Source organism: Petaurus breviceps, unplaced genomic scaffold (assembly GCF_028583685.1).
Source record: "Petaurus breviceps papuanus isolate PSGF00001 unplaced genomic scaffold, PetGlider_PUasm1.0 90865, whole genome shotgun sequence".
Lineage (NCBI taxonomy): Eukaryota > Metazoa > Chordata > Mammalia > Diprotodontia > Petauridae > Petaurus > Petaurus breviceps.
Window position 1 is genome coordinate 7,030,012 of NW_027187367.1, and position 26,572 is coordinate 7,056,583.

General features: G+C 46.5%; 1 protein-coding gene across 5 annotated transcripts in view; it reads left to right on the forward strand.

Moving 5' to 3' along the window:
- The window catches only part of ITPR3 (inositol 1,4,5-trisphosphate receptor type 3), a 126,131-nt gene that overhangs the window by 82,356 nt on the left and 17,203 nt on the right, over nt 1-26,572 (forward strand). For 3 of the 5 annotated variants that reach the window (XM_069073470.1, XM_069073472.1, XM_069073468.1), the window contains 21 exons: nt 40-205; nt 1,645-1,806; nt 1,951-2,025; nt 3,100-3,225; nt 4,786-4,908; nt 6,056-6,256; nt 7,687-7,938; nt 9,062-9,187; nt 9,676-9,801; nt 11,882-12,002; nt 12,312-12,496; nt 14,174-14,322; nt 14,845-14,953; nt 17,501-17,591; nt 18,897-19,066; nt 21,232-21,708; nt 23,053-23,253; nt 23,370-23,480; nt 25,262-25,357; nt 25,592-25,693; nt 25,799-25,885. In XM_069073470.1, coding sequence (XP_068929571.1) covers nt 40-205; nt 1,645-1,806; nt 1,951-2,025; nt 3,100-3,225; nt 4,786-4,908; nt 6,056-6,256; nt 7,687-7,938; nt 9,062-9,187; nt 9,676-9,801; nt 11,882-12,002; nt 12,312-12,496; nt 14,174-14,322; nt 14,845-14,953; nt 17,501-17,591; nt 18,897-19,066; nt 21,232-21,708; nt 23,053-23,253; nt 23,370-23,480; nt 25,262-25,357; nt 25,592-25,693; nt 25,799-25,885 — 3,256 coding nt within the window. The remainder of the gene's footprint in view (nt 1-39; nt 206-1,644; nt 1,807-1,950; nt 2,026-3,099; nt 3,226-4,785; nt 4,909-6,055; nt 6,257-7,686; nt 7,939-9,061; nt 9,188-9,675; nt 9,802-11,881; nt 12,003-12,311; nt 12,497-14,173; nt 14,323-14,844; nt 14,954-17,500; nt 17,592-18,896; nt 19,067-21,231; nt 21,709-23,052; nt 23,254-23,369; nt 23,481-25,261; nt 25,358-25,591; nt 25,694-25,798; nt 25,886-26,572) is intronic. The other 2 variants (XM_069073471.1, XM_069073469.1) reach the window with 1 other exon arrangement.

Genomic DNA, 26,572 nt, shown 5'->3' on the forward strand with positions numbered 1-26,572 from the left:
TCCTTCCCTCTCATCCTCCCTTTTTCCCTGCCTAAGCAGGAAGACCAGCAGCATGTTAGAAGTGGATGATGAAGGTGGACGCATGTTCCTACGGGTGCTGATCCATCTCACCATGCATGACTACGCCCCTCTGGTCTCTGGCTCTCTGCAGCTGCTTTTCAAACACTTCAGCCAGCGCCAGGAGGTCATACACACCTTCAAACAGGTGAGGCCCCTCCATGCCCTGCCTGCTCCCCCCACCCCCGCCCAACTCCCCCAGTCCAGACTTCAGGCTGTAAATCCTCTTGGAAGAGCCATCAATACCACTAGGGCCAGTTCTACCAGAATTAAAATAATATCTGCCAATGTCTCACACTTCTTCCCACTGGTTTTTCCCAACAGCCTTGTGGGGGTAGGGAGGGCTGGGATAAGGGGCTACTATGTGCTAAGCTCTGGGTATGCAATTAGGAAAGTTGAAATAGTATTTGTTATCAAAGAGCTCACACTCTAATTGGAGGACATGACATGTAAAAGAAAGTTTAGCTGCAGGACAGATGGGAAGGCCTAGAAGTCTTACTGATTTAGCAGTGGGTCAGGTGGCAGGACCCAGCTGTCTGATGACTGTTGTGGGAGACAGAGGGTCTCCCAGAGCACAGGAGCAGAGCACATGGTCGTGTGGTTCTCTCTTTGACTAGGAGTTGGACTAGGACTCTCCTCCCATTCAAGCTCTGTGATCATTTAGGCAATTTCAGTGAAGGAGATGAAGGATGACTCCAGCCTGAGGGAGGAGGGGAAGAAGGAAAGCAAATGGAGGAAGGGGGCCTTTGTAGTGGTGGATTTCTAGCAGCCTGGGGAGTGAGGAGGGAAGGCCTAGAGCAGGGTGGGGAGCCTGTGGCTTTCTAGGTCCTTGGGTGTGTCCTTTTGACTGAATCCAAGTTTTACAGAACAAATCCCCTTTTATTAAGGGGGATTTGTTCTGTGAAGTTTAGATTCAGTTAAAGGGCCATTCTTGAGGCTCTAGAGGGCCACATATGCCCTTGAGGCCACAGGTTCCCCACCCCTGGCCTAGAGAGTTTAAAGAACTTTCCCAATGTCATCACATAGGTAGTAATATTGAAAACAGCAAAAATTTATATGATGCTTTTAAGGACTATATAATCCTTTGTGTATGTGTGTCTATGAGTGAGTGTGTGTGTGTATATACACACATATATACATACCTATATACACACATATGTAAAACACAAATACATATATAATATTCTGATTTGATTCTCACAACCTTTTGAGGTAGGTACTATTACTTTCCCCATTTTACAGGTAAGGACAAAGATAAATTTAAGTGACTTATTTGCTCAGGGTCATACAGCTAGTAAATGTGTCTGAATAGAGATTTGAACTCAGATCTTCCGGATTCCTCGTCCAGTACTCCACCCACCATACATCTAAGCTGCCTTCAGGAAGTGACAGACAGAGGAGGGATTTGAATTCTGGTTCCATAATTTCAGGCTTAGCTCTCCAAATTCATTGCTCTTTCTGTTGCAATACACTTCCTGCATCAGAGAGCTAATGGAGCACAAGGTTGAAGTGGGAAATGGTAGGGCCAGATTGTAAAGAATTTGAGACATTTCTGCTATCTCTGTCTTTGCTCATCCTCTCTCTTAGGTGCAACTACTGATCTCGGCCCAGGATGTGGAAAACTACAAAGTGATCAAGTCTGAGCTGGACCGGCTTCGGACCATGGTGGAGAAGTCAGAACTGTGGGTGGATAAGAAGGGTAGCAACAAAGGAGAAGAGGTGGTGGATGAGAAGAAGGAGAAGAAAGAGGTGAGGAGGATGGGAGGGAAGGATAAGGGGCAAGAGCAGGGGCAGAGACCAACACGGGCCTTGGTGGAAGAAGGTGTGGGCTTGAGTCTGGACCATCACTGGACCCTGGTTCTTAACTTTGGCCCTTTCTTTCCATGTTCCCAGCACCCCGCCGATGAGGAGGGCTTCACCCAGCCACCCGGGGAGAAAAGCAGTGAAAACTATCAGATCGTCAAGGGGGTGAGTGGTTGGGAATGGAGAAGGTCAGGTGGTGATGTGGGGAGTAGGAGTCTTGGTTCGAGGCAGGATTCCCCAAAGGGAGGCTACACTTCAGATTCATGTACCTCCTCCAAAAGTCATACGAATTAGCTACGAGCTTTGGTCACCATTGGGCATAGAATGGTGTGTGACTAGTTCCTCTTACTCCTCCTGCCTTCTAGCCTACCAACTTTCTAATAGACAGACATATATCTAGTTAGCTAGATAAAGCATTTAAGTGTTTACTATATGCCAGAGCCAAACACTGTGCTAAGCCTCAAGAATACAAATAGAACAAAAAGATAGTTCCTACCCTCAAAGATCTTATATTCTAGTGGGAAAAGATAACACATAAAAGCTAGTTGAAAGGGGAGGAAAGGGAAGATATCTGTACTGGGGAAGGGCTACTGGTGAGGGGGAGGAAAAGATGAGACAATCAGGAGGGGAGCCAGAGAGAAGTGATTGTGGGTGGCCCTGGGCTTCTTTTGAAATGGTGGTCCTGGCAGTAGACCGGGAGAAAATGTAATAAAATATAATAGGTGATACTATCTGGCTTTTCATTAGGATTTTTTTACATTGAAACTTCAGGTTGAATACTCTTAAATTTAGTAGAACTCAGTTTCACAATTAGATAATTCCTATATTCAGTTATTTATCTATTTACCCATTTATTTATCTATTCATTTCTTTATTAATTGAACAGTTATTTATCTATCTACCCATTTATTTATCTATTCATTTCTTTATCTATTAATTTATTTGATGAGTAGAATCAAGACATTTTGACAATTCCTGGTTTTTCTCAATGATTCATTTGGTCTTCCTATAAACTCTTTTTCACTCTCAGATTCCTTTAAAAAAAAAATATTCTAGAACCTAGCATTCACACCCAGGAGGGTACAGTTTCACCCCTCCTAGGGTTTCCTGCCCCTGCCTCATGACCTCTGGCTTGGTTAAGGGGCAGGGGTGAGGCACACATAATAACAATGTATCTTTTGAGTTCCTTTTTTCTCTAATTCCTTCCCCTAACCCATTCCTCCACCATCTTTTCCCCAGATCCTCGAACGCCTGAACAAGATGTGTGGTGTTGGGGAGCAGATGCGGAAGAAACAGCAGAGGTTGCTCAAGAACATGGATGCCCATAAAGTCATGTTGGACCTGCTACAGATCCCATATGAAAAGGTGGGGACTGATATCCCTAAACCTGGGTCACCCTGACTCTGACCCAACCTTCAACCCTTACTTCTTCCTCTGACTCTGCCACTATATCCTAATTCTCGCCCAGTCATCACTCTGATCCCAAACCCTAAACCTCACCTTGACTCCCTCCCTCTTTACCCTGACAATGACCATTGGTAGTTCACCATGATGCCAGCTCTGAGGTTTGACCTTGACTCTTTTTTTTTTGGAGGGAAGTTGGGGTTAAGTGGCTTGCCCAGGTCACACGGCTAGGTTTTTGTGTGTGTGTGTGTGTGTGTGTGTGTGTGTGTGTGTGTGTGTGTGTGTGTGTGTGTGTGTTAAGTGTCTGAGGCCGGATATGAACCCAATTGACCTTGACTCTTGATTCCTCACTTCTCACCTTCACACCATCTTCTAATAATAATATAGTTATCCCTTCTACATCTCAACTTTCTCCATCATGGCTTTTATATATCACGAGTCAGCAAAAGAAATTAAAATGGGAATTTTGGGGGAGTTTTGTGAAACTGCAGATGATATAGAAAAACCTTAGAAACTCAGAAATGCATAAAATGTATAGTGTTGTATAATATCAACATATTTTTTCTTTTAATACCATAATAATTCAGATGTCTTCTCTGGTATGAAGGGAGGGGCAAAGCATTTTACATGGATTTTCCAAATCGTGGGGCACTGTTCTCCTAATCCCCACAATGTGGAAGGGATAACTGTAATGATAATTAATTACATTTGTAGGCAGTTAGGTGGTGCAATAGATAGAGTGCCAAGCCTAGAGTCAGCAAGACTCTTCTTGAGTTCAAATCTGTCCTCAGACACTTATTAATGGTATGACCCTGGGCAAATCACTGAACCCTTTTTCCCTCAGTTTCCTCAACTATAAAATGAGCTGGAGAAGGAAATGGCAAACCACCCCAGTACCTTTACCAAGAAAACCCCAAAGGGGTCACAGAGAGTCAGACAGTAACTGAAAAACTACTGAATGACAACAATATAAAGCTTTGTAGTTTACAAAGTACTTTATGTGATTTTGCTTGGCCTTCAGAATAGCTCTTTGAGAAGTGGATAGTGCAAGTATTATTATCCCAATTTTATAGATGAGGAAACTGAGGCTCAGAAAAATCAAATGCCTCTTTCATGGTGACTCATCTTGGAAGTGGCAGAGCCGGGGCTCAAACCCGGGTCTTTTGATCCAAATCCTGTGGGTTTTTTCCTATTGTGCCAGAGTGATCTCTCCTCAGAAAATGCATCTTTTATCCTGGCTCTTATCTCCAACCCTTTACCTGGATTCTGAACTTCATGTTTGACTCCTTAGATTTTAGTCTAATCCCAACTCTGATTCTGATCCCAGCACTTAACCTGATTCCTCACTTTGACCCCTGACCCTTTTCCCAATCCCTGATCTTTTACCATAACTGACCCTGACCTGAATCCCATTCTTGACCCTTTTCCTGATCCAGATCCCAGCTCCAGTCTTTACCTTTGTCCATCAGTGGGGATCCTTCCTGGGGACCCAGCATCCCTTCCTTCTTCTTCCTCCTGCAGGGTGATGCGAAGATGATGGAAATCCTTCGCTATACACATCAATTCCTACAGAAGTTCTGTGCTGGAAACCCTGGAAACCAGGCCCTGCTCCACAAGCACCTCAACCTCTTCCTCACCCCTGGGGTAAGGGGTGGACAAGGCTCCTGGAGGGGGCAAGTAGAGGGTCCTGGTGGGGAGAAGGGACCCTGAGGCTACCCAGGAAAGAGACGTTCTAAGGACTCCAGGGGAAGGAAAGGGGAGAGAGGCAAGGGGGCACAGAGGAAAACTGGGAGCTCTAGAAGCAGGAAGGCAGAGGATAAGCATTTATGAAGTGCTTACTATGTACCAGGATCTGTGCTAGGCTCTGGGAATACAAAGAAAAGGAAAAGAACCAGCATTCTAATCCTGCCTTTGCCACTAACCTCTGTGATCTTCGAGAAATCACTTAGTTAACTTAAATCTTGTTTCGTTCATCTTTAAAATGGAGAAGTTGGAATAGATACCTTTTTTAAAAATTAAATTATATTTTTAAAAATTCTAGCATATTTTTTCCTCCCTCCTACTTTTTCTCTCATTACCAAAAGAGAGACCAAACACTTGAAATAAATGTGCACATTCAACCAAAACAGATCCCCACATTGTCCAACTCTAAAAATGTGTATCTCGTTCTATATATTAGGTGCTGGATAACTCTAAGGTCCTGCCCATTTCTTGGTCTTTGATCCTTTGACTTTGGGGTAGGGGACACTGCTGGGACAGAGACCTATAAGGGAAAGGGAAGATGACTGGTTTTCTTGTCCTGGTTTGGCCATTGTGACTTGAGCCAATCACTTCATAAAACTAGAGACAGAGACCCGGGAAGGGCCTTAGTCCAACCTTTTCATTTTGTAGATGACAAAAGTGTTTAAGTTGACTTGTCCAAGATGACATAGACAGTAAATGATAGTCAGGATTCAAATCCAGGTCTTCTGTGACTCCAGATTCAAACCTCTTGCCACTCTATTTTGTCTCTTCGGCCTCAGTTTTCCTCAATTCACAATGAGGGTCAGTTGACTCAGATGGTCCCTTAGTGCCCCACAGCTCTGACATTATGAGTCTAGGTCTCCAAATTAATGGGGACTCTGTGGGAAGACTTGGGGGTCCTCAGTCTTGGAAGCCCCAGTTGAACTAGTGGGGATTTCATGGTGGGTGCTGGGTTCCAGTTAATGTCTCTGGGTGAATGGCCAGAGAGCCAAGAGGAGGTGGGGTTCCTCATTCCTGAGGCCATCACTCCTTTGCTGGATGTTGGCAGCTCCTTGAGGCTGAGACTATGCAGCACATCTTCCTGAACAACCATCAGCTCTGCTCAGAGATCAGTGAGCCCGTCTTACAACACTTTGTGCACCTGCTGGCCACCCATGGGCGGCACGTGCAGTACTTGGACTTCCTGCACACCGTCATCAAGGCCGAGGGCAAGTACGTCAAGAAGTGTCAGGACATGATCATGACTGAGGTGAGTGGAAATGGCAGGGTGGGTGGAAGGGGAGGGGAAAAAGCAGGGTCAAGCCTGGATGGGGGCCAATAGCTCAAGGCATGGGCAAAAGACTCACATACTTGGGGACCTCAGTTAGGGAGACTAGAGGAGCCCAGGTGGAAGGTCTGAAAGACCTCAGGCCAGGAACCTGGAAATACTCTGGTAGTGGATCAAAAAAGAACTCGACCAGGGAGACTTACAGAACCTGGGCAGCTGAAAGACCTCAGGCAGGGAGATTTCTCTTTGTGCAAAGCCAAGGAATGTGCTTGTGGAATAAAGAGACTTACTCAGACCTGGATTTTATTTTTCATTTTTGCACTTAACAACCATTTGTTTTCTCTCCTTCCCACGTCTCTCCCCACCATTGGGGGTAAAAAAAGAAAAAAAGTCATTGTAACAAATCTGCATAGTCAAGCAAAACAAATTCCCTTCATTGGCTGTGTCTAATAATGTTTCCTTCTGCATCTTGAGTCCTTTCTCCTCTGTCAGAAGGCAGGCAGTGTACTTCATCATTGGTCCCCCCCACATTGTGGTTTGACCTTGGATTTCAAGCCAAGTCAGAAAGACCAAGTGTCTTCCAGCCTCTGATAAAGCCTAGACCATGTCAAAGTAAAAAATAAACAATAAATAAAAATAAAGACCTGTGGGGGTGGGAGAATTCCGGCAACGAGCCTAATGGCACTCAGGCATCGAGGACTAAGACGGTGCATCTGAAACACAGTGAGACTAAGAGGATTCAGGCAGAAAGATTACTATAATTCAGAGGGGAGTGTGAAGGAACTCAGCTTGTGAGCCTGAGGAGAATGTGGGCAGTGAGCCTTCCTAGGGGCCCGAAAGGACTCAGGCGGGAGGCCAAATAGAACTCAGTTGGAAACCCAAAGAAGGGGAACAGATCTCAAAAACTCAGGCAGGGAAGGGGCTTCTTTAGAAACGTTACCGATTCTCATTCCTTCTCCATTGGAGTGAGCTCGAACTTGTCGCATGGGGTTTCTTTGTTTGAGAAGCATTTGGGATCCAGAGGGGGCAGGTGTGGAGGTGGAGGAATGTGGCTGAGATTGGTGCCCAACTAAGTTAGTTGTAGGAGGGCAGGGAAGCAGGACTGTGGCGGTTGAAGAAAGTCAAGGTCCTGTACTTCCTTTGCCCCAGTCATGCTGTATTTGTAATCAGATTCTGGGTTTGAATTCTAGTTGTATCACCTGCTTGCCTATATGATCAGAGGTAAGTCAGCCTCTGTGGGTCTCAGTTTTCTCCTCTGTAAAATGAGGGTTTGGACTCGATGGGCTCTGAGGTCCCTTCCAGATCAAGCCCTGTGAGCTTGGACCCTCTTCTTGTAGAGGAGTCCAGTCTCAGGCACCGAGGTCTGGGGGGCCTCTGGTAACAAACTCTTCATCCTTCCCTCTGTTCCTCAGCTGACCAATGCAGGGGATGATGTGGTGGTGTTTTACAATGACAAGGCCTCTATGGCCCACATGTTGGACATGATGAAGGCTGCGAGGGATGGTGTGGAGGACAATAGCCCCCTCATGTACCACATATCCCTGGTGGATCTCCTGGCTGCCTGTGCTGAGGGCAAGAATGTATACACTGAGATCAAGTGTACCTCCCTGCTGCCCCTGGAGGATGTGGTCTCTGTGGTTACTCATGAGGACTGTATCACTGAGGTACCCCTTCTGTCTGCCTGAGGCAGGCTAAGGAGAGGGAGGAAGAGGGGAATAAGGGGAGGGAGAGAGAGATTGAGGACACAGGAGAGGGATGGAGACAAGGGAGAAAGGAGAAAGTGAAAAGAGTTGGAGAGAAGGGGGAGAAGGAAGAGAGAAAGGTGGAGACAGGGAAAGCAGGAGAAAGGGAGGATTCAGGAGAGAGGCAGAAACCAAGAAGAGAAGAAGATGGAGGGAAGGAGGTACAGGAAGGAGATGGAGACAGGAAAGGGAGAAATGTAGAAAAGGAGAGAGGGAGAGAGAGGAGGTAAAGAGAGAAAGAAGGGAGGCAGGAAAGGGAAAAGGAGAGAAAACTGGAGAGGCATAGGGATGAAAGAGGGGGACAGTGAGGAAAATAGGGCAGAGAGATGGAGACAAAGGAGGGTTAGAGAGGTGTCTAGTCAGGGAAGACAGGAGAGGGAAAGAACTGGAGAGAAGAGAGGAGAGAGAGAGAGAAAGAGAGAGAGAGAAAAGGAGAGAAAGGAAAGATGGAGATGGAGGAGAGGGAGAGAGATGAAAATAGAGTAGGAAGAGGGAGACAAGGGAGGGGTAGAGAGGAGTCTAGCCAGGGAAGAGAGGAGAGGAAAAGAGTTAGAGAGAGGGAGAGATGGGAAATCAGAAGAGTGGAGAGACAGGAGACTGAGAGAGAGATGAAAATACAGGAGAAAGACTGAGACAAAAAGGGATGAGGAAAAGAGGGATGGGAAGTAATAGGAGAAATGAAAAAAAGAAGGGAAAAGAGAGGGAAAGGATAAAGAAGATGAGATAGAAGGGAAAAGTGAGTCAAGGGAAAAGAGAGAAAGAGGCAGGAAGGAAGAGAACAAGTTAGAAGGAAAGGGAGGCAGGAAGGAAAAGAATGAGTCAGAAGGAAAGGGGAGACTGTGAGACTGTAAAGAGAGGGAGATGGGAAGAAAGAGGGACACGAGGGAAAGGAAAGAGGGAGGCTGACATTTAAAAGGAAGGAAGGGGATGAAGGAAAAGAGAAGGGGAGGCTTAGAGGGGAAAAAAGAAAGTGTTGGTTGCATGTGCCCTGTCTTCTGAACTCCCCTATTCCTTCTTCCACTTCCCCCTCCCTGCTACTCCCCAGGTGAAGATGGCCTATGTGAACTTTGTCAACCACTGCTACGTAGACACCGAGGTCGAGATGAAAGAGATTTACACCAGTAATCATATTTGGACTCTCTTTGAGAATTTCACCCTGGATATGGCTCGGGTCAGTGTATTATGGAAAAAGCCAGGGCATAGGCAGGGAAACCCTCCTTTCTCCAGATAAACACTTCACCCCCACACGTATTCTCCCAGGCTTCTGCCTCTCCCCAGGTGTTACTGGGTCCTTGCGGAGATTCCTCAGCTGGGCAGACCACCCTGTTCCATTTCTTAAAAAGGCCTTGGATAGATGAGGATTTTACCAAGGAAATCAGGCATCAAGGAGAGTGGGCTTTGGATGGATTCTCTCTTTCCTCTCTATTCCTTCTGTAGTAGGATGGTGTGTCTGGGTTGTGTTGGGGGAGGTTGGCATGTACACCTCTGAGCCCTTTGACGTGGGGAGCAAGAAGGGATGGGGTGCAGCACTGGGAAATGGGGAGGGCTGATCCTGGGGCAGCATGGATTCTGGGACTCTTCCTGCCCACTTCCTCTGGTGTCCCTGCAGCCCAGGAACACCCTCTTCTGTCCATTCTCACCTTCCCTTCCAACCCCCAGGTCTGTAAGAAACGAGAAAAGCGCATGTCTGACCCGACCCTGGAGAAGTATGTTCTAACAGTGGTCCTAGACACCATCAGTGCCTTCTTTAGCTCTCCCTTCTCGGAGAACAGCACCTCCCTACAGGTGAGTGTCATTCCCAGAAGGCAGCCTCTGACCTTCCTCTGGTCTACTCTGACTTTGCAAAGTGATATTCTGTCTTGGAGTCTCAGATTCTCAGATAGAGGGTTTGGACAGGATGCCCTCATGGCTCTAACAACCTATGACATTCCCATGTTTCTCCCCATCTCTCATTTCCATCTTCTCTCTCTTACCTCTCCTTTCTCCTGCCTTCTTCTTTTCTCCTCTTTCCTTTCCTCTTTCCATCTCTCTTTCCCTGCTATTCTGTCTCCATCTCTTTTTACCCCCTTCCCTCTTTCAAAAAGCTGAAGAGAGAGATAGCGGGAAGCAAAATACTGGATTTGAGATGCTGTGTTACCTTCAGGACATTGCTATCCTTCTCTGGGCCTTAGTTTTCATCCATCCATAGCTGGGTAGGTAGGGAGTGGACAGTAGAGGGTGATAAGTGAATCTAGAGATTAGGAATAGCAACAATATTTGTTGTTTGTGGTTCAGTCATTTCAGTCCTTTTTGACTCTTTGTGAGCCAATTTGGTTTTTTCTTGGCAAAAATGTGGTTTTGTAGCTCATTTTACAGATAAGGAAACTGAGACAAACAGGGTGAAGTGACTTGCCCAGGGTCACACAGCCAGTAAATGTCTGAGGCTGAATTTGAACTCAGGAAGGAGTCTTCCTGACTCCAGGCCCAGCATTGTATCCACAGCATCATCTAGCTGCCCTTAGCAACAGTTTTTACTTTGTGAAGTTAGTCAGTTCCTGCACTCACTTTTCCTATCTGTGTTGGGCTGGGCCTTGGACCGAGAATCAGAGGAGATATACAGAGAGGAGGAGACAGATCCCTTTCCCTCAGTCTGATGGAGAGAACTTTCTCAAGGAGTCAGCCTAATGGACATGGCACAGTGCCTGCCCTCAGGAAGCTCTCAGTCTGATGAGAAGATAGGACACATACAACACATACATCCCACATACAACCATCCAAACAAGTTCAGGCTGAATGGAGAAGATCCAGGAGGTGAATCAGGGGAGACTTCCTGGAGGAATTTGGTTTTGAGAATGCATTTGAAGAATGAAATGACATAGATCCGCTGAGAGGATGAGTAGCATGTGTAGAGCCAATGCAATATTTACGGCGCCCACAGTCATGATAAAGACTGTGACTATAAGTATCACATGACGTTCGATTGCAGAATATTCCAAACTCTCCAGATAGAGGATAGAACTGAAGTATTTACTTAGACACCAGAAAACCGAATCCCCAAACCAGTAAGCCAATTCCATCATAGTACCAAAGGTATTCAGAAACCATAATAACACTGAGAGCCACAGCATCCTTCAGCCTTCCCACAATACATGATCAATATCTACTCATGAGCCTATCTGACTCCTTGGCTGAGCGTCCTCTCTTCCCCACCGTATGCCTAGCTCTGAACCAACTTCCTGTGGGCTCTACACCCCTTCAGCAAACTCCTCCCACCACAGGCTTCATGGGACCACATTCAGCCTATTAGGGGGCAGAGTTTATCTTCACAGCAGGGAAGCTTCCTGTGGGCTCTGCTGCACCCTTCAGAAAATTCCCTCCATCACAGGCTCTATGTGTTTACATTCAGCCTATTAGGGGGCAGAGTTTACTTTCAAAGCAGGAGAGGTCTTCAACCCCCCCCCCCCCCAGGTCTATTAAGGGGCAGGGAAGATCTTCAGATTCCCATTTCTCATTACAGTGTGGTAGATAGAGCACTGAAATCGAAGTCTGGAAGACCTAGGTTTGAATCTCGACCCAGAAACTTACATGCTGGGTGACCCTGGGCAAATCACTTAACGTTTCTGGGCTTTCCAAAATAAATGAATGAATGATTGAAATGAGGGGGTTTCCTTTATTGTCCCTGAGGCCATATAAGGGCCCTTCCAATTCTATTTCTGTGGTCCTTTTAGAGGATTTGGGAGGAAATTTTAGCCTGGAAGAAATTGGGACGGGTTGGGAGACAGAGGTATCCCAGTGATAGGGTGCAACGCTTCCCAAAGCTATATACTGACAGAAACAATGGCCAGAGACCTGTGCCCTACTCCAGTGACTCCCTCCCCCTTTCCAGACGCACCAGACGATCGTAGTGCAGCTTCTCCAATCCTGCATGCGGCTTCTGGAGTGTCCCTGGCTGCAGCAACACCACAAGGGTTCAGTGGAGGCTTGCATCCGGACCCTGGCCATGGTTGGTAAGGTCATTTCAAGCAATCCCCTGTCCTGGACAGATAAGAAGAAGAGAGGAGAAAAGAGGGAATCTCTATAATACAGGGAAGAGGGGGAGCTGCCTCCCTCAGTCCTCCTTAGATCCAAGCAAGCTTGGGTTGAGACTAGACAGTGCTCCTCTTCACCCCAGCCCCTTTTGCCGTACCACGTCTAGGCAGTCTGCTCAGAGGCCAGCCCTGGACTCCCCCACATCCAGGAGGCAGGGCAGGAGGCATGAGAAGTCTAACATTTACTCTTCAACCAGTTGGATCCTTCTGTCTTCCACCATCTTACAGCCAAGAGCAGAGCCATCTCCCTGCCCATGGACCTAGACTCCCACATCAGCTCCCTCCTCAACAGCAACGCCTGCTGTGCTGTACAGCGGAACACTTCGAGCTACAAGTCGGCCACTCGGGCCTTCCCGCGTGTTACCACCACCGCCAACCAGTGGGACTACAAGAACATCATCGAGAAGCTGCAGGTAGGCAGGTGAAGGGCCAGCTTCATTCACAGGCTGTTTCTCCTGTGGCCACCTAAGTGATATAATTCTGTAAAATAAAGGACTAGGGATTCCTAAATTTAGAGCTGAAGGTGACCTGAGTGATTTTCTGCTTCAACCCTCTTACTTTACAGTAAGTGGCAGAGCTGAGTTTTGAACCCCAGTCCTCTGTCTCTAAAGCCATCTTTTCATCTCTACATCTATGACCCTGTCATATGCTGAAAATGTCCAACTCTTCCTGACTCCATTTGGGGTTTTCTTGGCAAAGATACTGGGGTGGTTTGCCATTTCCTTCTCCAACTTATTTGACAGATGAGGAAACTTAGGCAAACAGGGTGAAGTGACCTGTCCAAGGTCACACAACTAGTAAGTGTCTGAAACCGAATTGGAACTCAGGCAGGTCCTTCAGACTCCAGGCCCAGTGCTCTATTCACTGAACCACCTAGCTACCTTCAAGGCAGAAGTTAAGTGACTTATCCAGGGTCATGCAGCTATTATATATCTGTGGCCAGATTTGAACTCAAGTTCTCCTGACTACAGACCATAGAGTGATGACTTTATCCACTGTGCCATCTAGCTGCCTCTAATTATAAGCTTCTTCTTTTTAAAATGTAGATATGCCTGGGAGGGTTAATATATTAATTAATGTTTTCATTATTTATTAATATTTTCATGTCAATAGCTTGCTTCCCTCTATAACTTGGGCCCCCAGTGTGTATAGCCTGTTGGCCAAATATGGTCTGCCTGAGGGTTTGTTTTTTTCTTGTTTTTAGCAAAAATACTTTTTATTTGATTGGCTTTTACTCATGAGCTTGCAGACTCATGGGCCTAACCACCTGTTCACTAGCATTCTGATGCTAACAGGCTTGGTGGTATCAGTGATTGCAATTGTAAAACAAATTCACCTGGCCACTGCACACATATAGGTTTCTGATTACTCAGCACATTGTGGAAAAATCCATTTCCCCTTACTGTGTAGGTAGCCGAGAATGGGCCACTGAGGGAATGGGGATTTTGATGGGGGTGGAGGAGGATTATTTTGGGGTATTTATTTCTTCCTAAATCAGTCAATCAACAAACTTTTATTAAGCACCTTTATTAAGCTCCTAATATATACCACCCACTATGGTGCTAGGGGCTGGGAATACAAAGACAAAAGTCTAACAGAACCTGTCCTCAAGGAATTTATAGTCTGTCCTCCCCAACCCTTGGAGTCATGTGTTGCCCTGGGACAAGGTATTTGTATACCCTGGGCAAGGTTTGAAAATGATGTCCCCTTTGTGTTTTCTCTCTGCTGGAGACTTTGAGCCTGCATTGTAATGCAGTGGTGTCCAACTCAAAGAGAAACTGCTGTATGTGGACCACATATTGACCTGGAAGACCACAAATTAACATTATCTATACCATATTATATTTTATTTAATTTGTTAAACAACTTGACAGCAGAAACAATGCCTCCAGATCACAGGGAGCAGAATTTGTAGTGTCAGATGCTTGAGGCTTTTATAAGAAGGAATCTGGAATGGCATTCTGTGCTGTGTCCCCTTCAGGGTATTGTGCCCTAGGGAGATGCCTGCCTTGCCTATCCTTAGTTCTGGCTCAGGCTCTGGTCCCAGTCTCCTTCTCTTCACTGACTGGCTTGACCCTGGGGTTCTCTAGGACATTATCACCACTCTAGAAGAGCGGCTAAAGCCCCTGGTGGAGGCTGAGTTGTCGGTGTTGGTGGATGTGCTGCACTGGCCTGAATTACTGTTCCTGGAGGGGAGCGATGCCTACCAGCGCTGTGAGAGTGGAGGCTTTCTGTCCAAGTGAGCGGAGACCTGGCACTGAGGGAGGGGGCAGAGCTACCTGGTCCATTGTGGCAATGGGAGACACCTGAGAGGGAAGGGGCGGGAGAGCCATCATGGGGGCTAGGAATTAGCCATTCCTAGATCCCTCAGTTAGGGGTGGGTAAAGTGGAGGGAAATTGGGAAGGGAGAGACCTAGGGAGAATAACTAGGTATTCCAACCCAGGAGAAAGTCAAGGGCAGTTGTCAGAAGACACTGGGCATTCCCACTGGGGGGGGCAGGAAACCCAGAGGAAACTGTCTTCTCCAAGATACCTGAGCTAGGGGAAGGGACAGGGCCTCCAGGCTTAGTGTTCAGAGCACATGAACAGTACCTCTGGAGAATGCAAAAGAGAGTTAGGGGTGTTTGAGGAGCTCTGTGGTTAGATGGGATGGGGTGAGGACATTGAGGGACCCAGGAGAGACAGTGGCTGGGAGGTGTGGGGAAGCTCTGGGGATGGAGCAGTTGGGGTCTGAGCCCCCTTTTCTTGGCCTGGTGCTCAGGCTGATCCAGCACACAAAGGACCTGATGGAGTCCGAGGAAAAGTTATGTATTAAGGTGCTGAGGACCCTACAGCAGATGCTGTTGAAGAAGAGAAAATATGGTGATCGGGTGAGTATGGGACCTGATGAGGGGAGACCCAAGACTTGTCACACTCTCCTCCCCTCCCTTCCCCTTCCTTCTCCTTCCCTTTGGGCTATTTCTACCACGTTTACCCTATATTCACATATTCACAGGACATACAATGTCAGAGCTGGAAGGAACTTCAATGATAATGGAAGCATTGGCTTCTTAACCATTTTTTTTCTCATGAACCCCTTTGGCAATCTGGGGAAGCTGATGGGCCCATTTTCATAATACTATTTTTTTAAGATAAGAATTTGCCTTTTATTTTTCTATGTAAATAGTATTTTATTTTTTCCAATTATATGGAAATATAGTTTCCAACATTTACTTTTCTTATAAAATTTCGAGTTTCAATTTTTTCTCTCTGCCTCGACAGCAAGCAATCTGATACAGGTTATACATGTGCAAACGTGGTATATTTCCACACAGAATGCTGTTTTTAAATGCATAAAATAAAATATATAGGATTATAAAGGAATCTAGTTATATAGAAATGCAGTTATTGAAACATTAAAAAAGAAACTCACAATTTCCAGGTCAAAAACTCTCTGATCTAGCCCCTCTTTTTATAGATGGGGAAACTGAGACCCAGAGTAGAGAAGTGACTTTCCCAGAGTCACCATACTGGACTGTGGCAGGTCTGAGATCAGCACCCAGGTCTCTTGGCTCCCAGCTTTGTCCCCTTTCCCCTATACTCAGCAGTTCCCCTCAGCTGCTGACATTTTGTTCCTTCTGTATCTCTTAAGGCCACTAGTTCACGGCTAACCTGGGCACCCCCTTTCTTTTCCTTTGATACACAACTTGACAGAGGTTAGGTCCTTGTTGTCATTCAGTCATTTCGGTCATATCTGACTCTTCATGATCCCATTTGGGGTTTTCTTGGCAAAGATACAGGAGTGGTTTACCATTTCCTTCAGTTCATTTTATAGATGAGGAAACTGAGGCAAACAAGGTTAAGTGACTTGCCCAGGGGCACATAGCCAGTAAGTGTCTGAGGCTCAATTTGAACTCAGGAAGATGAGTCTTCCTGCCTTGAGGTCGGGCACTCTAACCACTGTGCCACCAAGAACAGGCTTATAGAGTAAAGGATTGTTCAGCCATCCTGCTGGGACTTATCCAGATGTTTCAAATCTAGCTGTCAATGCTGGCACAAATTTCTGAGCTAAATAGGTCCCTCTTTCATCTTAAATAGCATATGACTTGGCTGCTCTGTGGCCCTGGCATCACCCCTTAAGGAAAAAACAAAAACTGATTTCTCTTATAAGTGCCAGCAACCCGGCCTCCTATTCTTCCCGTCCAAAAGCATTTAGCCCTAGGTCCTCACCCCTCTGGTCCCTCCTCCTCACCTCCCTCTAGCTTTCATTATCACCCTTCATTAGCCTGCCTTCCTCCACATGGAGCACGCCTCCCTTCTCCCTAACAAGGACATTTTCATAAGTGTGTAATGTGCACACAGGGAGGTGGGCAGGTATAGTGGATATTATACCACCATATATTTTGTGTGACCCTGGTGTAGGCATTGAACCTCCTGGTGCCTCAAAAATTCCCTAAGAGAAGAGCTTAGAGAAAAGTTGCCTGTTTGTATTAGTAGAGGGAGTTTTCATACAGGAGGTTCCTTAAAGGGAACTCACACATCCCCATCCCCTACACACACACACACACACACACACGTTTTGTGAGGCTCAGTTTCCCCACCCATAAATTTGGTATAATAATACTTTTACAGGGCTGTTTTGAGGAAAGATTTGTTAAATCTTAGAACATTATGGAAATATGAGCTGCTGTTATTATATATAGCGATTCTTACCAGTGGTAAAGGAAGGGCTGCACAGGGTGAGTCTCAGAAAAAACAAATGTTCATCAGGGCTTTGAGATTTACAAAATGCTTTCTTTTTTTCTTCATTTAAAAAAATTTAATTTTTTTTCCTAATTACCTGTAAAAGCAAATTTAACATTCTTTTTTTTAGATTTTGAGTTTCAAATTCTCTCCCACACTCCCTTACCTTCTCTGAGACGGTAAGCAATTAGATATACATTATACATGTGCAATCATGCAAAACATATTTCCACATTAGTCATGTTGTGAGAGAAAACACAGACCAAAAAGAAAAAATACAGAAAAATAGAGTGAAAAATAGCATGCTTTGATCTGCCTTCAGATTCCATTCAGTTCTTTCTCTAGAGGTAGAAAGCATGTACAAACAGCCCTTGAGACAAGGAATAAAAGTGTGGGTAAACTGAGGCTCCACCTGCTCTGAGAGATTAAAGGGTCTTGCTCACAGCTTTTCAGTAGCATCGCTTGGCTTGGAGCTTAGGTATTCTGGCTCCAAGGCTTCTGGTTGTCTTAGCGTTACACCACACAGGCTTCCAAAGCGACCAAGGGGGTAGCTTTGGGGTTGGGGTTAGGAGGCTGAGGTTGGCCCTGGAGGAGTGGTGTGGGTGGGAAAGTGGAACCATGGGGGCTGGTGGAGAGCCTGTGGCCTTCTGTGGCCTATGGGGAGTGCTACATGGGGCTCACTGACTGTCTTTCAGGGTAACAACCTGCGGAAGATGTTGCTTCACAATTATCTGCAGAATCGGAAATTGAACTCCAAGGGGGACATCCCAGATTCCATGGGCACAGGTATGGCTTGGGGGCTTGCCTTCCTGCCAGCAACAGACAGTGTAAGTCAAATGTAAGTCCTGGGACATCCAATCCAGTTCTCTCTCTGCTGTACCTCACTGCCTCTGGACTGTGTGGTACTAAGGCCCCACAGAGAGAAGAGAGGAAGGAAAGTGTAAGACTCGGGCTAGGCAAGCATAGTTGGATAACAATGCTACTTTAATGGAGTCGTATAGTTGATTGTATATCTTTCTTGTTTATACATGGAAAGTTTCACAGTGAACTTTGAATCACCAGTTTCTCACGGATGCACTCAGCTAAACATAGATATCAGTAACAGCCTTGACTACCAAGGCTGCTTCCTGCATGCCCAGACTATTTGTAGGAGAGAGCAATATTTCTTGATACTGATTGCCAAATACTCTTCTTGGGGAAAGGTATGGCACACCTATCCAGAGGGGACTTTGCACCCTCCTGGATCCAAGTCAGTCAGCAAGTCTGGACTTAGACATAGCTCAACGAGTCCTTGAATTCAAAGCTAGTCACAAGTCTCTGGACTTAGACACAAACTCAAGAATCCACTAGGCTTAGCCCCCTATACCTTCCTTCTCTTTTCCCTGTGGGGCCTCAGTACCAAACAGCCTAGAGGAAGTGGGGTGTAACAGAGAGAGAATTGGATTGGATGTCCCAGGACCTAGGTTTGAATCTCTTAATCCCGGCCTCAGTATCCTCAACTTTCAAACGAGAAGTGGAGGGCTAGACTAGATGGTCCTAATCTAGGGTCCTGTGATCTTCATCTGAGTCCCCCCCGTCCTCTCCCAGAATCCTTCTCACCAGCCTCTGACTCAGTTGGGGAGAGGACTCGACTTCCCCAGACCCAGATTCTCACACCCTGAACTCAGATAGTCTCATCCCCAGGGTGACTTTCACCCTGCTTTTACCACCCTAAGGTCCCCCCCCATCCTCTCCTGCCTTGCCAGCCCTGGGGACTCCCCCTGTAATATCCCCTTATTTCCTAGCCTGGAAATCTTTTCCAGCTTCATGTGCTCTCCCAGTCCTGAGGCTCCCCCCTCCCCTGCCCCTATCGATCATCCTCCAAATCTTCTACTCCTCCAGGCTCTATCCCTTCCCCAATCTCTCCTCTTCTCCTAGGCTTCATCCTTTCCCTAATCCTCCCTATTCTCCAGACCTAAAGACCCCAAAATATCCAGTTCAAGGGGTGCTGGATTCCCCTAGACTGCTTTTTGTTACTCCCTGCCTTCTCCAACTTGCTGAGTTCTTGGGAGAACCTTTTTTCTCTGTCCCTGGTCTGGCTCTCTCCCTCAGGCCAGGACCAGGACTGGTCACACATTGCGGCTATCCAGTGCCGGCTGGACAAAGAAGGAGCCACCAAGCTGGTATCTGATCTGATCATGAGCACGAAGAATGAGAAGATCTTCCAGGAGAGCATTGGCCTGGCCATTCGCCTGCTGGATGGAGGCAACACCGAGATCCAGGTCTGTTGCTGGAGGGGCTGGGGGCCTCCCTGGTCCTGGCTGGCTTTCTAGTCACTTCCTGTCTTTTCTTCTGATGCCTCTGGGGACTGACCCATCTGTTTCCCTTTCCACTGCACCCACTGTAGTTTACTTATATACAGGGTATATTTCCTCCCTGCCTTCTTGTAGCATGGAGCTTCTTCCCTATCCTCCTGTCCCAAGAGGCAGCAAAAAAAGCAGCAAATAAGAGGAGTATCAACATTTTAAGTTGCTCCCCAAAAGGGTCTCATAGTACCTTGTCATCACCGATAAGGGTATAAGCTCCTTCAGGGCATGTCTGTCTCATTTTTGGCTTTATATACCCAGTAACTGGGTCATGGTAGGTACTTAATTCAGTGTTTGTTGATTGACTGATGGGTCACCTGAGTGTAAAGGGAACCAAGTTCTCTTACTCTAATTTAAACTCATCTTCCCTCTTATTTTCCTTATTCTTATATGATATAGAGGAAAGTGGGCTGTTTCTTGGCCTCAGAAGACCTAGGTGCTCTCCTCATGCTTATCTTTGTGGGATATTTACTCTTCTCAAGTACCTGATGCCTTTTGAAGCTCACAGTAGTCCTCTGATGGGGGCTCAGCAGGTGTTAGTACCCTCATTTTACAGACCCAGGCCAGAGAAGTAAAGCAATTTGTCCAGGGTCACACAGCTAGTAAGTATCTCTGCAGAGATTTGACCCCAGGGGTTATGGTTCTGAAGCCAGTGTTCTTTCTGCCACATGACACTATCCTTCTGATAGAACTGAGGCCAAGTAGTGTCTGGCAGGAGAGGTTACTTTGGAGGGGCCTTGAAGACTGGATTGAGAAATCTGGATATTTGGTAGGGTAAGATTAGAGAAACCACAGTAAACTTGGGTTCATAGAGTATTATATATATATATATATATATATATATATATATAGAGAGAGAGAGAGAGAGAGAGAGAGAGAGAGAGAGTTTATAAAGTGGACTGAGGCTTGGAGTTAGGTGGAGAGCCAGAATCCTAAAGACCAGAGCAATGGCATAGGAGGGCCTGAGCTGAGGGATGGCACACAAACTCACTTCAGATACAGTGACATTCACTAGCCTGGGTGCTCAGGAATCCACAAATGGCCCTCTTTTCTACCTCATCAGGTTCATACTCCTGTTCCCAACATTTAAGTCAACTAGGTGATTCAATAGAGAGAGAGCTGGGCCTGGAGTCCGAAAGATCTGAGTTTAAATCTGGCCTCAGCCACTTACTAGCTGCGTGACCCTGGGCAAGTCACCTAACCTCTGTCTACCTCAGTTTCCTCAACTATAAAATGGGGATATTAATAGCACTTACCTCCCAGGATTATTGTGTGAGGATCAAATGAGATGATGCTTGACAATGCGTGGTATATTATTAAGCACTATGTAGATGTTAGCTATGGTTATGATTATTATTGTTTTTTTTTTTGGAGGGAGGGAAGACAGGGCAATTGAGGTTAAGTGACTTGCCCAAGGTCACATAGCTAGTAAATGTTAAGTGTCTGAGGCCAGATTTGACATTTGAACTCAGGTCCTCCTGACTCCAGGGCTGGTTCTCTATTCACTGTGCCACCTAGCTGCCCCGATGATTATTATTTGTTAAAGTGCTTAGCACAGAGCTTGACACATAGTAGGCATTATAAAATGCTAGATGATGATCCTGGCGTGTATTAGGTGCTATAAAATTCTAGTTGCTTCTCCTCCTCCTCCTCCTCCTCTCTTCCCTCCCTGTCTAACCCTGCCAGTAACCCCTCAAGGGTTGAATCCCATCGCCTTCTGCAGGTAGCCTCACTTGTCCACACCAGTTGGTCTTGATTGGGCTTCGCCTCTTCTGAACTCTGACCGCAGTGCCATGTCTTGGCTTTTCTCTGATATCCTGCAGAATTTCCAGCAAGGAGGGAAGGGAAGAAGCATTTATTAAGTGCCTTCTGTCACTAAGTGCTTTATGAATATTGTCTAATTTGCACAGGGCAGAGCGCACAGTAGGAACTAAGTGATTGGAGTTACTTCATTTACTTGGTCTGGATAGAACTCCTTTGGTGGGGGGGATGGGAAGGGGAGGTGGGGGAGGGAGAAGCTCCCTGAATGTTTGAGACTCCAGCACTGAATCTTTCCCTAATTTCCTTTCCCATTCCTGCAGAAATCCTTTTACAATCTGATGACGAGTGACAAGAAGTCAGAGAAATTCTTTAAGGTGCTTCATGACCGAATGAAAAGGGCCCAGCAGGAAACCAAGTCCACAGTGACCGTGAACATGAATGACCTGGGCAGCCAGCCCCGGGAGGACAGGGAGGCTGGGGATGCTGGAGGCAAAGGTCAGAGGGCAAAAGTTAGGGCTTGGGGGTGCAGTGGTAGGTCTGGGGGCAGGAGTGGAGGGGGCATGGAGGGAAAGGCTGCCCTGCCCTCACTTGCACCCTGCCCTTTCACCGTAGGGCGCATGGCATCCTTTGCACTCCCAAGCCCCAGCTCCCGCTACTCCCTGAGTGCCAGCTTCCACAGGGGGCACGAGGTGGTTGATCGGGGGCAGAGCAATGAGATGGGCAGCTCAGTGCTGATTATGCAGCCCATCCTACGCTTCCTGCAGCTGCTGTGTGAGAACCACAACCGGGACCTTCAGGTGAGCACCTGCCCTCACCTGGCCTTGAACTTCTGGGTCTGTCAGGAGGCAGTCAGGCAGGGCAGGGCTGCCAGGAGAGGAGCCAGGAGCACGGGCTTGCTCCGTCTTGGGTGTTTGCAATGGAAAATGCAATCACACTTCCCATTCCCATGAACTGGCATTTGGGAAAAATGTACATACAGCGTGCCTTCAGGCTCTGCTGCTGCACAATGGAAGGGAAGGAAACAGGCCTTCATTAAGCACTTACTCATTTGATCGCCATACCAACTCTGTGAGGTAGGTACTATTATTATCCCTGTTTTATAATTGAGAAAATGGAGGCAAACGAGGCTAAGTGACTTGCCCAGGGTCACACAGCTAGTAAGTATCTGAGACTAGATTTGAACTTAGGTCTTTTTGCCTCCAGCCCAGGGCTACATGCACTGTGTTACCAGCTATGGCAAGGGAACACTCAATGCTTGTTCCTTGTACTCTTGCTCCCTCTAGGGGCAGAGAGACTCTGTGTTACCTAGGAAAGGTCTGAGTCCCAGCTAGTGCACTGACTGGCTGTATGACCCTGGGCAAGTCACTTAACTCTCTCAGTCTGTTTCCTTATAGATAAAATGAGGTGGTTGGATGACACCAGGGGTTCTTAACTTTTTTTGTGACACAGATCCTACTGGCAGTCTGGTGAAACCTATAGAACTCTTTAAAGAATAATGTTTTTAAGCACATAAAATAAAATAGATTAAAAAGGAGACTGATTATATTGGCAATTATCAAAATGCTTTTTTAAAAAAGTTCATGGACCTCAGAACTAGATGGCCTCGAGGTCTCCTCTCTTCCAGCTCTGTCTGTGAGCTTGCACCCCTCAGTTTCCCCATCTCTACAATGGGTGTCCTATTACTTGCCCTTCTTAGATTACTCTGAAGAAAGCATGTTGTACCTTGTAAAATATTACATGTGAAGTCAAAACAGAGTTGCTAAGTCCTTTCTGGTATAGGCATGTGTATGCCATTCATGTCACATGACCTTAAAGGTCATCTAATTCAGGGCTTTGTAATCTGCAATCCATGAATTAAAAATATTTTTTTGTAATTGTATACCAATGTGATCAGTATCCTTTGTAATCCTATGTATTTTATATTAGGCACTTAAAAACATTATTATTAAAAGGCTTCTGTTGGTACATGACTCTGCACCTTGCCCTGCCCTGACCATGCATGGATGTCTCCCCCTCAGTCTGTGTCTGCTGGGGCGCCTCCCTCTCTCCCTTGTCTGGGTCCCTTCTGGAGCATATGTTTACGGCCCTGGGGAATGGCACGTCTCCTCCTCCCCTGGACATCCCATGTCTGTCCCCTTCAGAACTTCCTTCGCTGTCAGAATAACAAGACGAACTACAACCTGGTATGTGAAACACTGCAATTCCTGGACATCATGTGTGGCAGCACCACAGGCGGCCTGGGGCTGCTGGGCCTCTACATCAATGAAGACAACGTGGGGCTCGTCATCCAGACCCTGGAGACGCTCACAGAGTACTGCCAAGGGCCCTGCCATGAGAACCAGGTGTGGGCCCCAGCCCCCTAGTGTGGTGGGGAGAGGGGCTGGGGGCCAGGGAATACATGGGACTGGCCGCGGCTCCATCCTGAGGCACTCTGTCCTGTCTCCCCACACATGCACAGACATGCATTGTGACGCATGAATCTAATGGCATTGACATCATCACCGCCCTGATCCTCAATGACATCAGCCCCTTGTGCAAGTATCGCATGGACCTGGTGCTGCAGCTCAAGGTATGGGGGTGTGTGTGTGTATGTGTGTATGTGTGTGTGTTGTTCAGTCATTTCAGTCATGTCTGATTCTTCGTGACCCCATTTGTGGTTTTCTTGACAAAGATACTGGAGTGGTTTGCCATTTCCTCCTCCAGCTCATTTTACAGATGAGGAAACTGAGGCCAACAGGGTTAGGTGGCTTGCCCAGGGTCACACAGCTAGTAGGTGACTGAAGCCGAATTTGAACTTGGGTCTTCCTGGCTCTAGGCCTGGTATACTATCTACTGCTCCACTTAGCTGTCCCAGGGGTGTGTGTGTGTGTGTGACTGACAATGTGTGTGACAGTGTCAGTGGGGACTGTGGACCTGAAGGATAATGCCTTGTGGGGCAAGAAAATATAAAGGCCAGTGGGGACTAGTAGGTCTTGGGGTACCAGGGGGCCTGGGTTTCTGTAGCTCTGCTGCTATTGGGGCTCCATATAGACACTATTTTTGCACATCTTCATGTTTCCAACATACACTGTTGGGTTTTTAAATTTTAATTTCTTAAAATATTTATTTTTAACATTCTTTTTTCAAAAGGAAATTTTGAATACCAAATTCTTTCCCTTTTTCCTGCGCCTTCCCCACATATTACTATTGATTTTTTCAAAAGGATTTTCCTAGTAAATAAGGGAAAGAAGTGTTGTGGTCAAAATAAGGTAAACCGAGGTACAAAGTGCTAAGAATGATCGATTTATTAGTAAAGCTCAAATTTACAAATACATAGGATCTCAGCTTCCTCAGCAAAGATAACACCCTGACTTAGGGGGACAGCTCTCTTTTATAGTTTTGGGGAGTACAGAACAAAGAACAGAACTTCACAGGTGAAGAGTGGTTACATGAGCTTGACATCATGAATGACAAAATCAGTATGAGTCCACTTGCAAGGTCAGAAATAGGGGGCCAGACTTCTTTGGATAACAAACATCCTGGGCACCAGAGTAGAAGAGTTATTGACAGGAGAACTGGGTTTCTAAACTTAACTCAGTACAGACCAGCTGAATTCTGAACTAGGTTCAGAGACAAAGAAGCATGACTTAGGTAGTTACAGAGCAAAATTAATTAAATAGAAGTTAATAAATAGAATTTATTTAGCAAATAAAATCAATTAAAATGATACAGAATCAATCTGGTTATTTCAGAAAGTAATAAGAATTATTTGTGTTTAGGGAGTTAAGAACTTTCCTCACAAATCCTCTGTGAGGTAGGTGAACAAATATCCTTATCTCCATTTTGCATATGAGGAGTCTGAGGCTCAAAGACATTATATGTCTTGGCTCAGGTCACATACCTAGTTAAATGACAGAGATGGGATTTTTAAATTAAAAAATATTTTCAATTAACATTTACTTTCTCTTCCTCCTTTCTGCTGTCACCAATGGAAAAAAAAGAAAAAGAGAACCTTTGTTGTAAATATACATAGTCAAGCAAAATTCCCATATTGACCTTGCCCAAAAATATGTGTCAGAACTGGGATTTGAACCCAGGTTTTCCCATCTCCAAGTTCAGCATATTATACCACAAGAATGGCAGAATAGTGAAATGGGAAATTAATAAGCTTGGGAATCCCCCCCTTAGATCTCCCTCATTCAGTATAAGAGGTCAGTATAATTTCCTCAGCTGTAGTCTTTGTCCCATTTACCCAGCCCCTGGGCCTGTGTGGGTGTGGGGTGATTTTGTCCCAAGGCAGAGGGAAGTGGGCAGGTTGAGTCCTAGGAAACCATGCCTGGCAACTTCTTCAGTCTCCTGTCTGCCCCACAGGACAATGCCTCCAAGCTCCTTCTGGCCCTGATGGAGAGCCGGCATGACAGCGAGAATGCAGAGAGGATCCTCATCAGCCTGCGGCCCCAGGAACTGGTGAGACAGACGACCAGGTAGTGGGCACAGGGGAGGTGGGGAGGTCCCTCTGGCCGGGGCTAGTGGAGCTGCTCCAGTGGGAGTCTAGGAGCTCAAGCCCTCCTTTCTCTGCTACCATTCCCTCACCTGGGATAGGCCAAAGACTGAGGATGTGGGGGTGGTGGAGAAGGGTTTGGAGAATGTGGGGGACAGATGGGGTTGGGAAGAAGCTAAGAGCAGGTGCTGGCTTCCCAGGTGGATGTCATCAAGAAAGCCTACCTTCAGGAGGAGGAGCGTGAGAACTCTGAGGTCTCTCCGAGAGAGGTTGGCCACAACATCTATATCCTGGCCTTGCAGGTACGTCCCTTTTCTCTCTCCTGTAGACCACAGACCCCAGGGGAAAGAGAAAGGCTGGAGACGATCCTGACTCTGGTTGTGACCTCAGACCCTCTCTGCCCTTAGCTCTCTAGACACAATAAGCAACTACAACACCTGCTGAAGCCAGTGAAACGTATACAGGAGGAGGAGGAGGAAGGCATCTCTTCCATGGTAGGATCCCAACCCTGCCACTACCAGAGGAAGGAGGAGTCAACTTTGCCCCTTCCCCAGCCCTGATCTCCATCCCTATCCCCATGCCCTCGTGCCCACCCCCAGGACCCACCCACTACTCACTTTAACTTCCTCTCTCTGTCTCCTGTCTTTCCCTTGTCCATTTGTCCCATTTCTCCACTTCCTTTTCCCTTTTTCCTTTCCTTTTTCTTCTATTCTTTATCTTTCCCTATCTCTTCTTTTCCCTCCTCTCCCACTCTTTTCTTCTCCTTTCCCTCCCCCTCCTTCTTCATCTCCTTTTCCCTCCTTGCTTTCCTTTCTCTTTTCTCTGTTCCTTATCTTTTCCCTACCTCTCCTTTCCCCCTTCTCCCACTCTTTTCTTCTCCTGTTTCTTTCCTTCCCCCTCTCCTTCTTCTCCCTCCCCTTCTTCTCCCTCCCATTCTCCTCTGTCACCTTCTTTCCTCTTCTTCTCCTTCTGTTTCTCATTTCCCTGATCTTCCTCTCCTTTCTGTCTCTTGTCCTCTCTTTTTCTCTTCCATCCTTTCTCTTTTCTCTCCTTTCTCCTCCTGAGGGACTCTTTATACTGAAAACCCCAAGGACTGGAGCCTAGGTTTGGATCTGGGATGGGCCTGAGGCCTTAGGATTAGGACGGTGGTCCAGCCAAACTTGGTTTAGTGTCTGAGACAG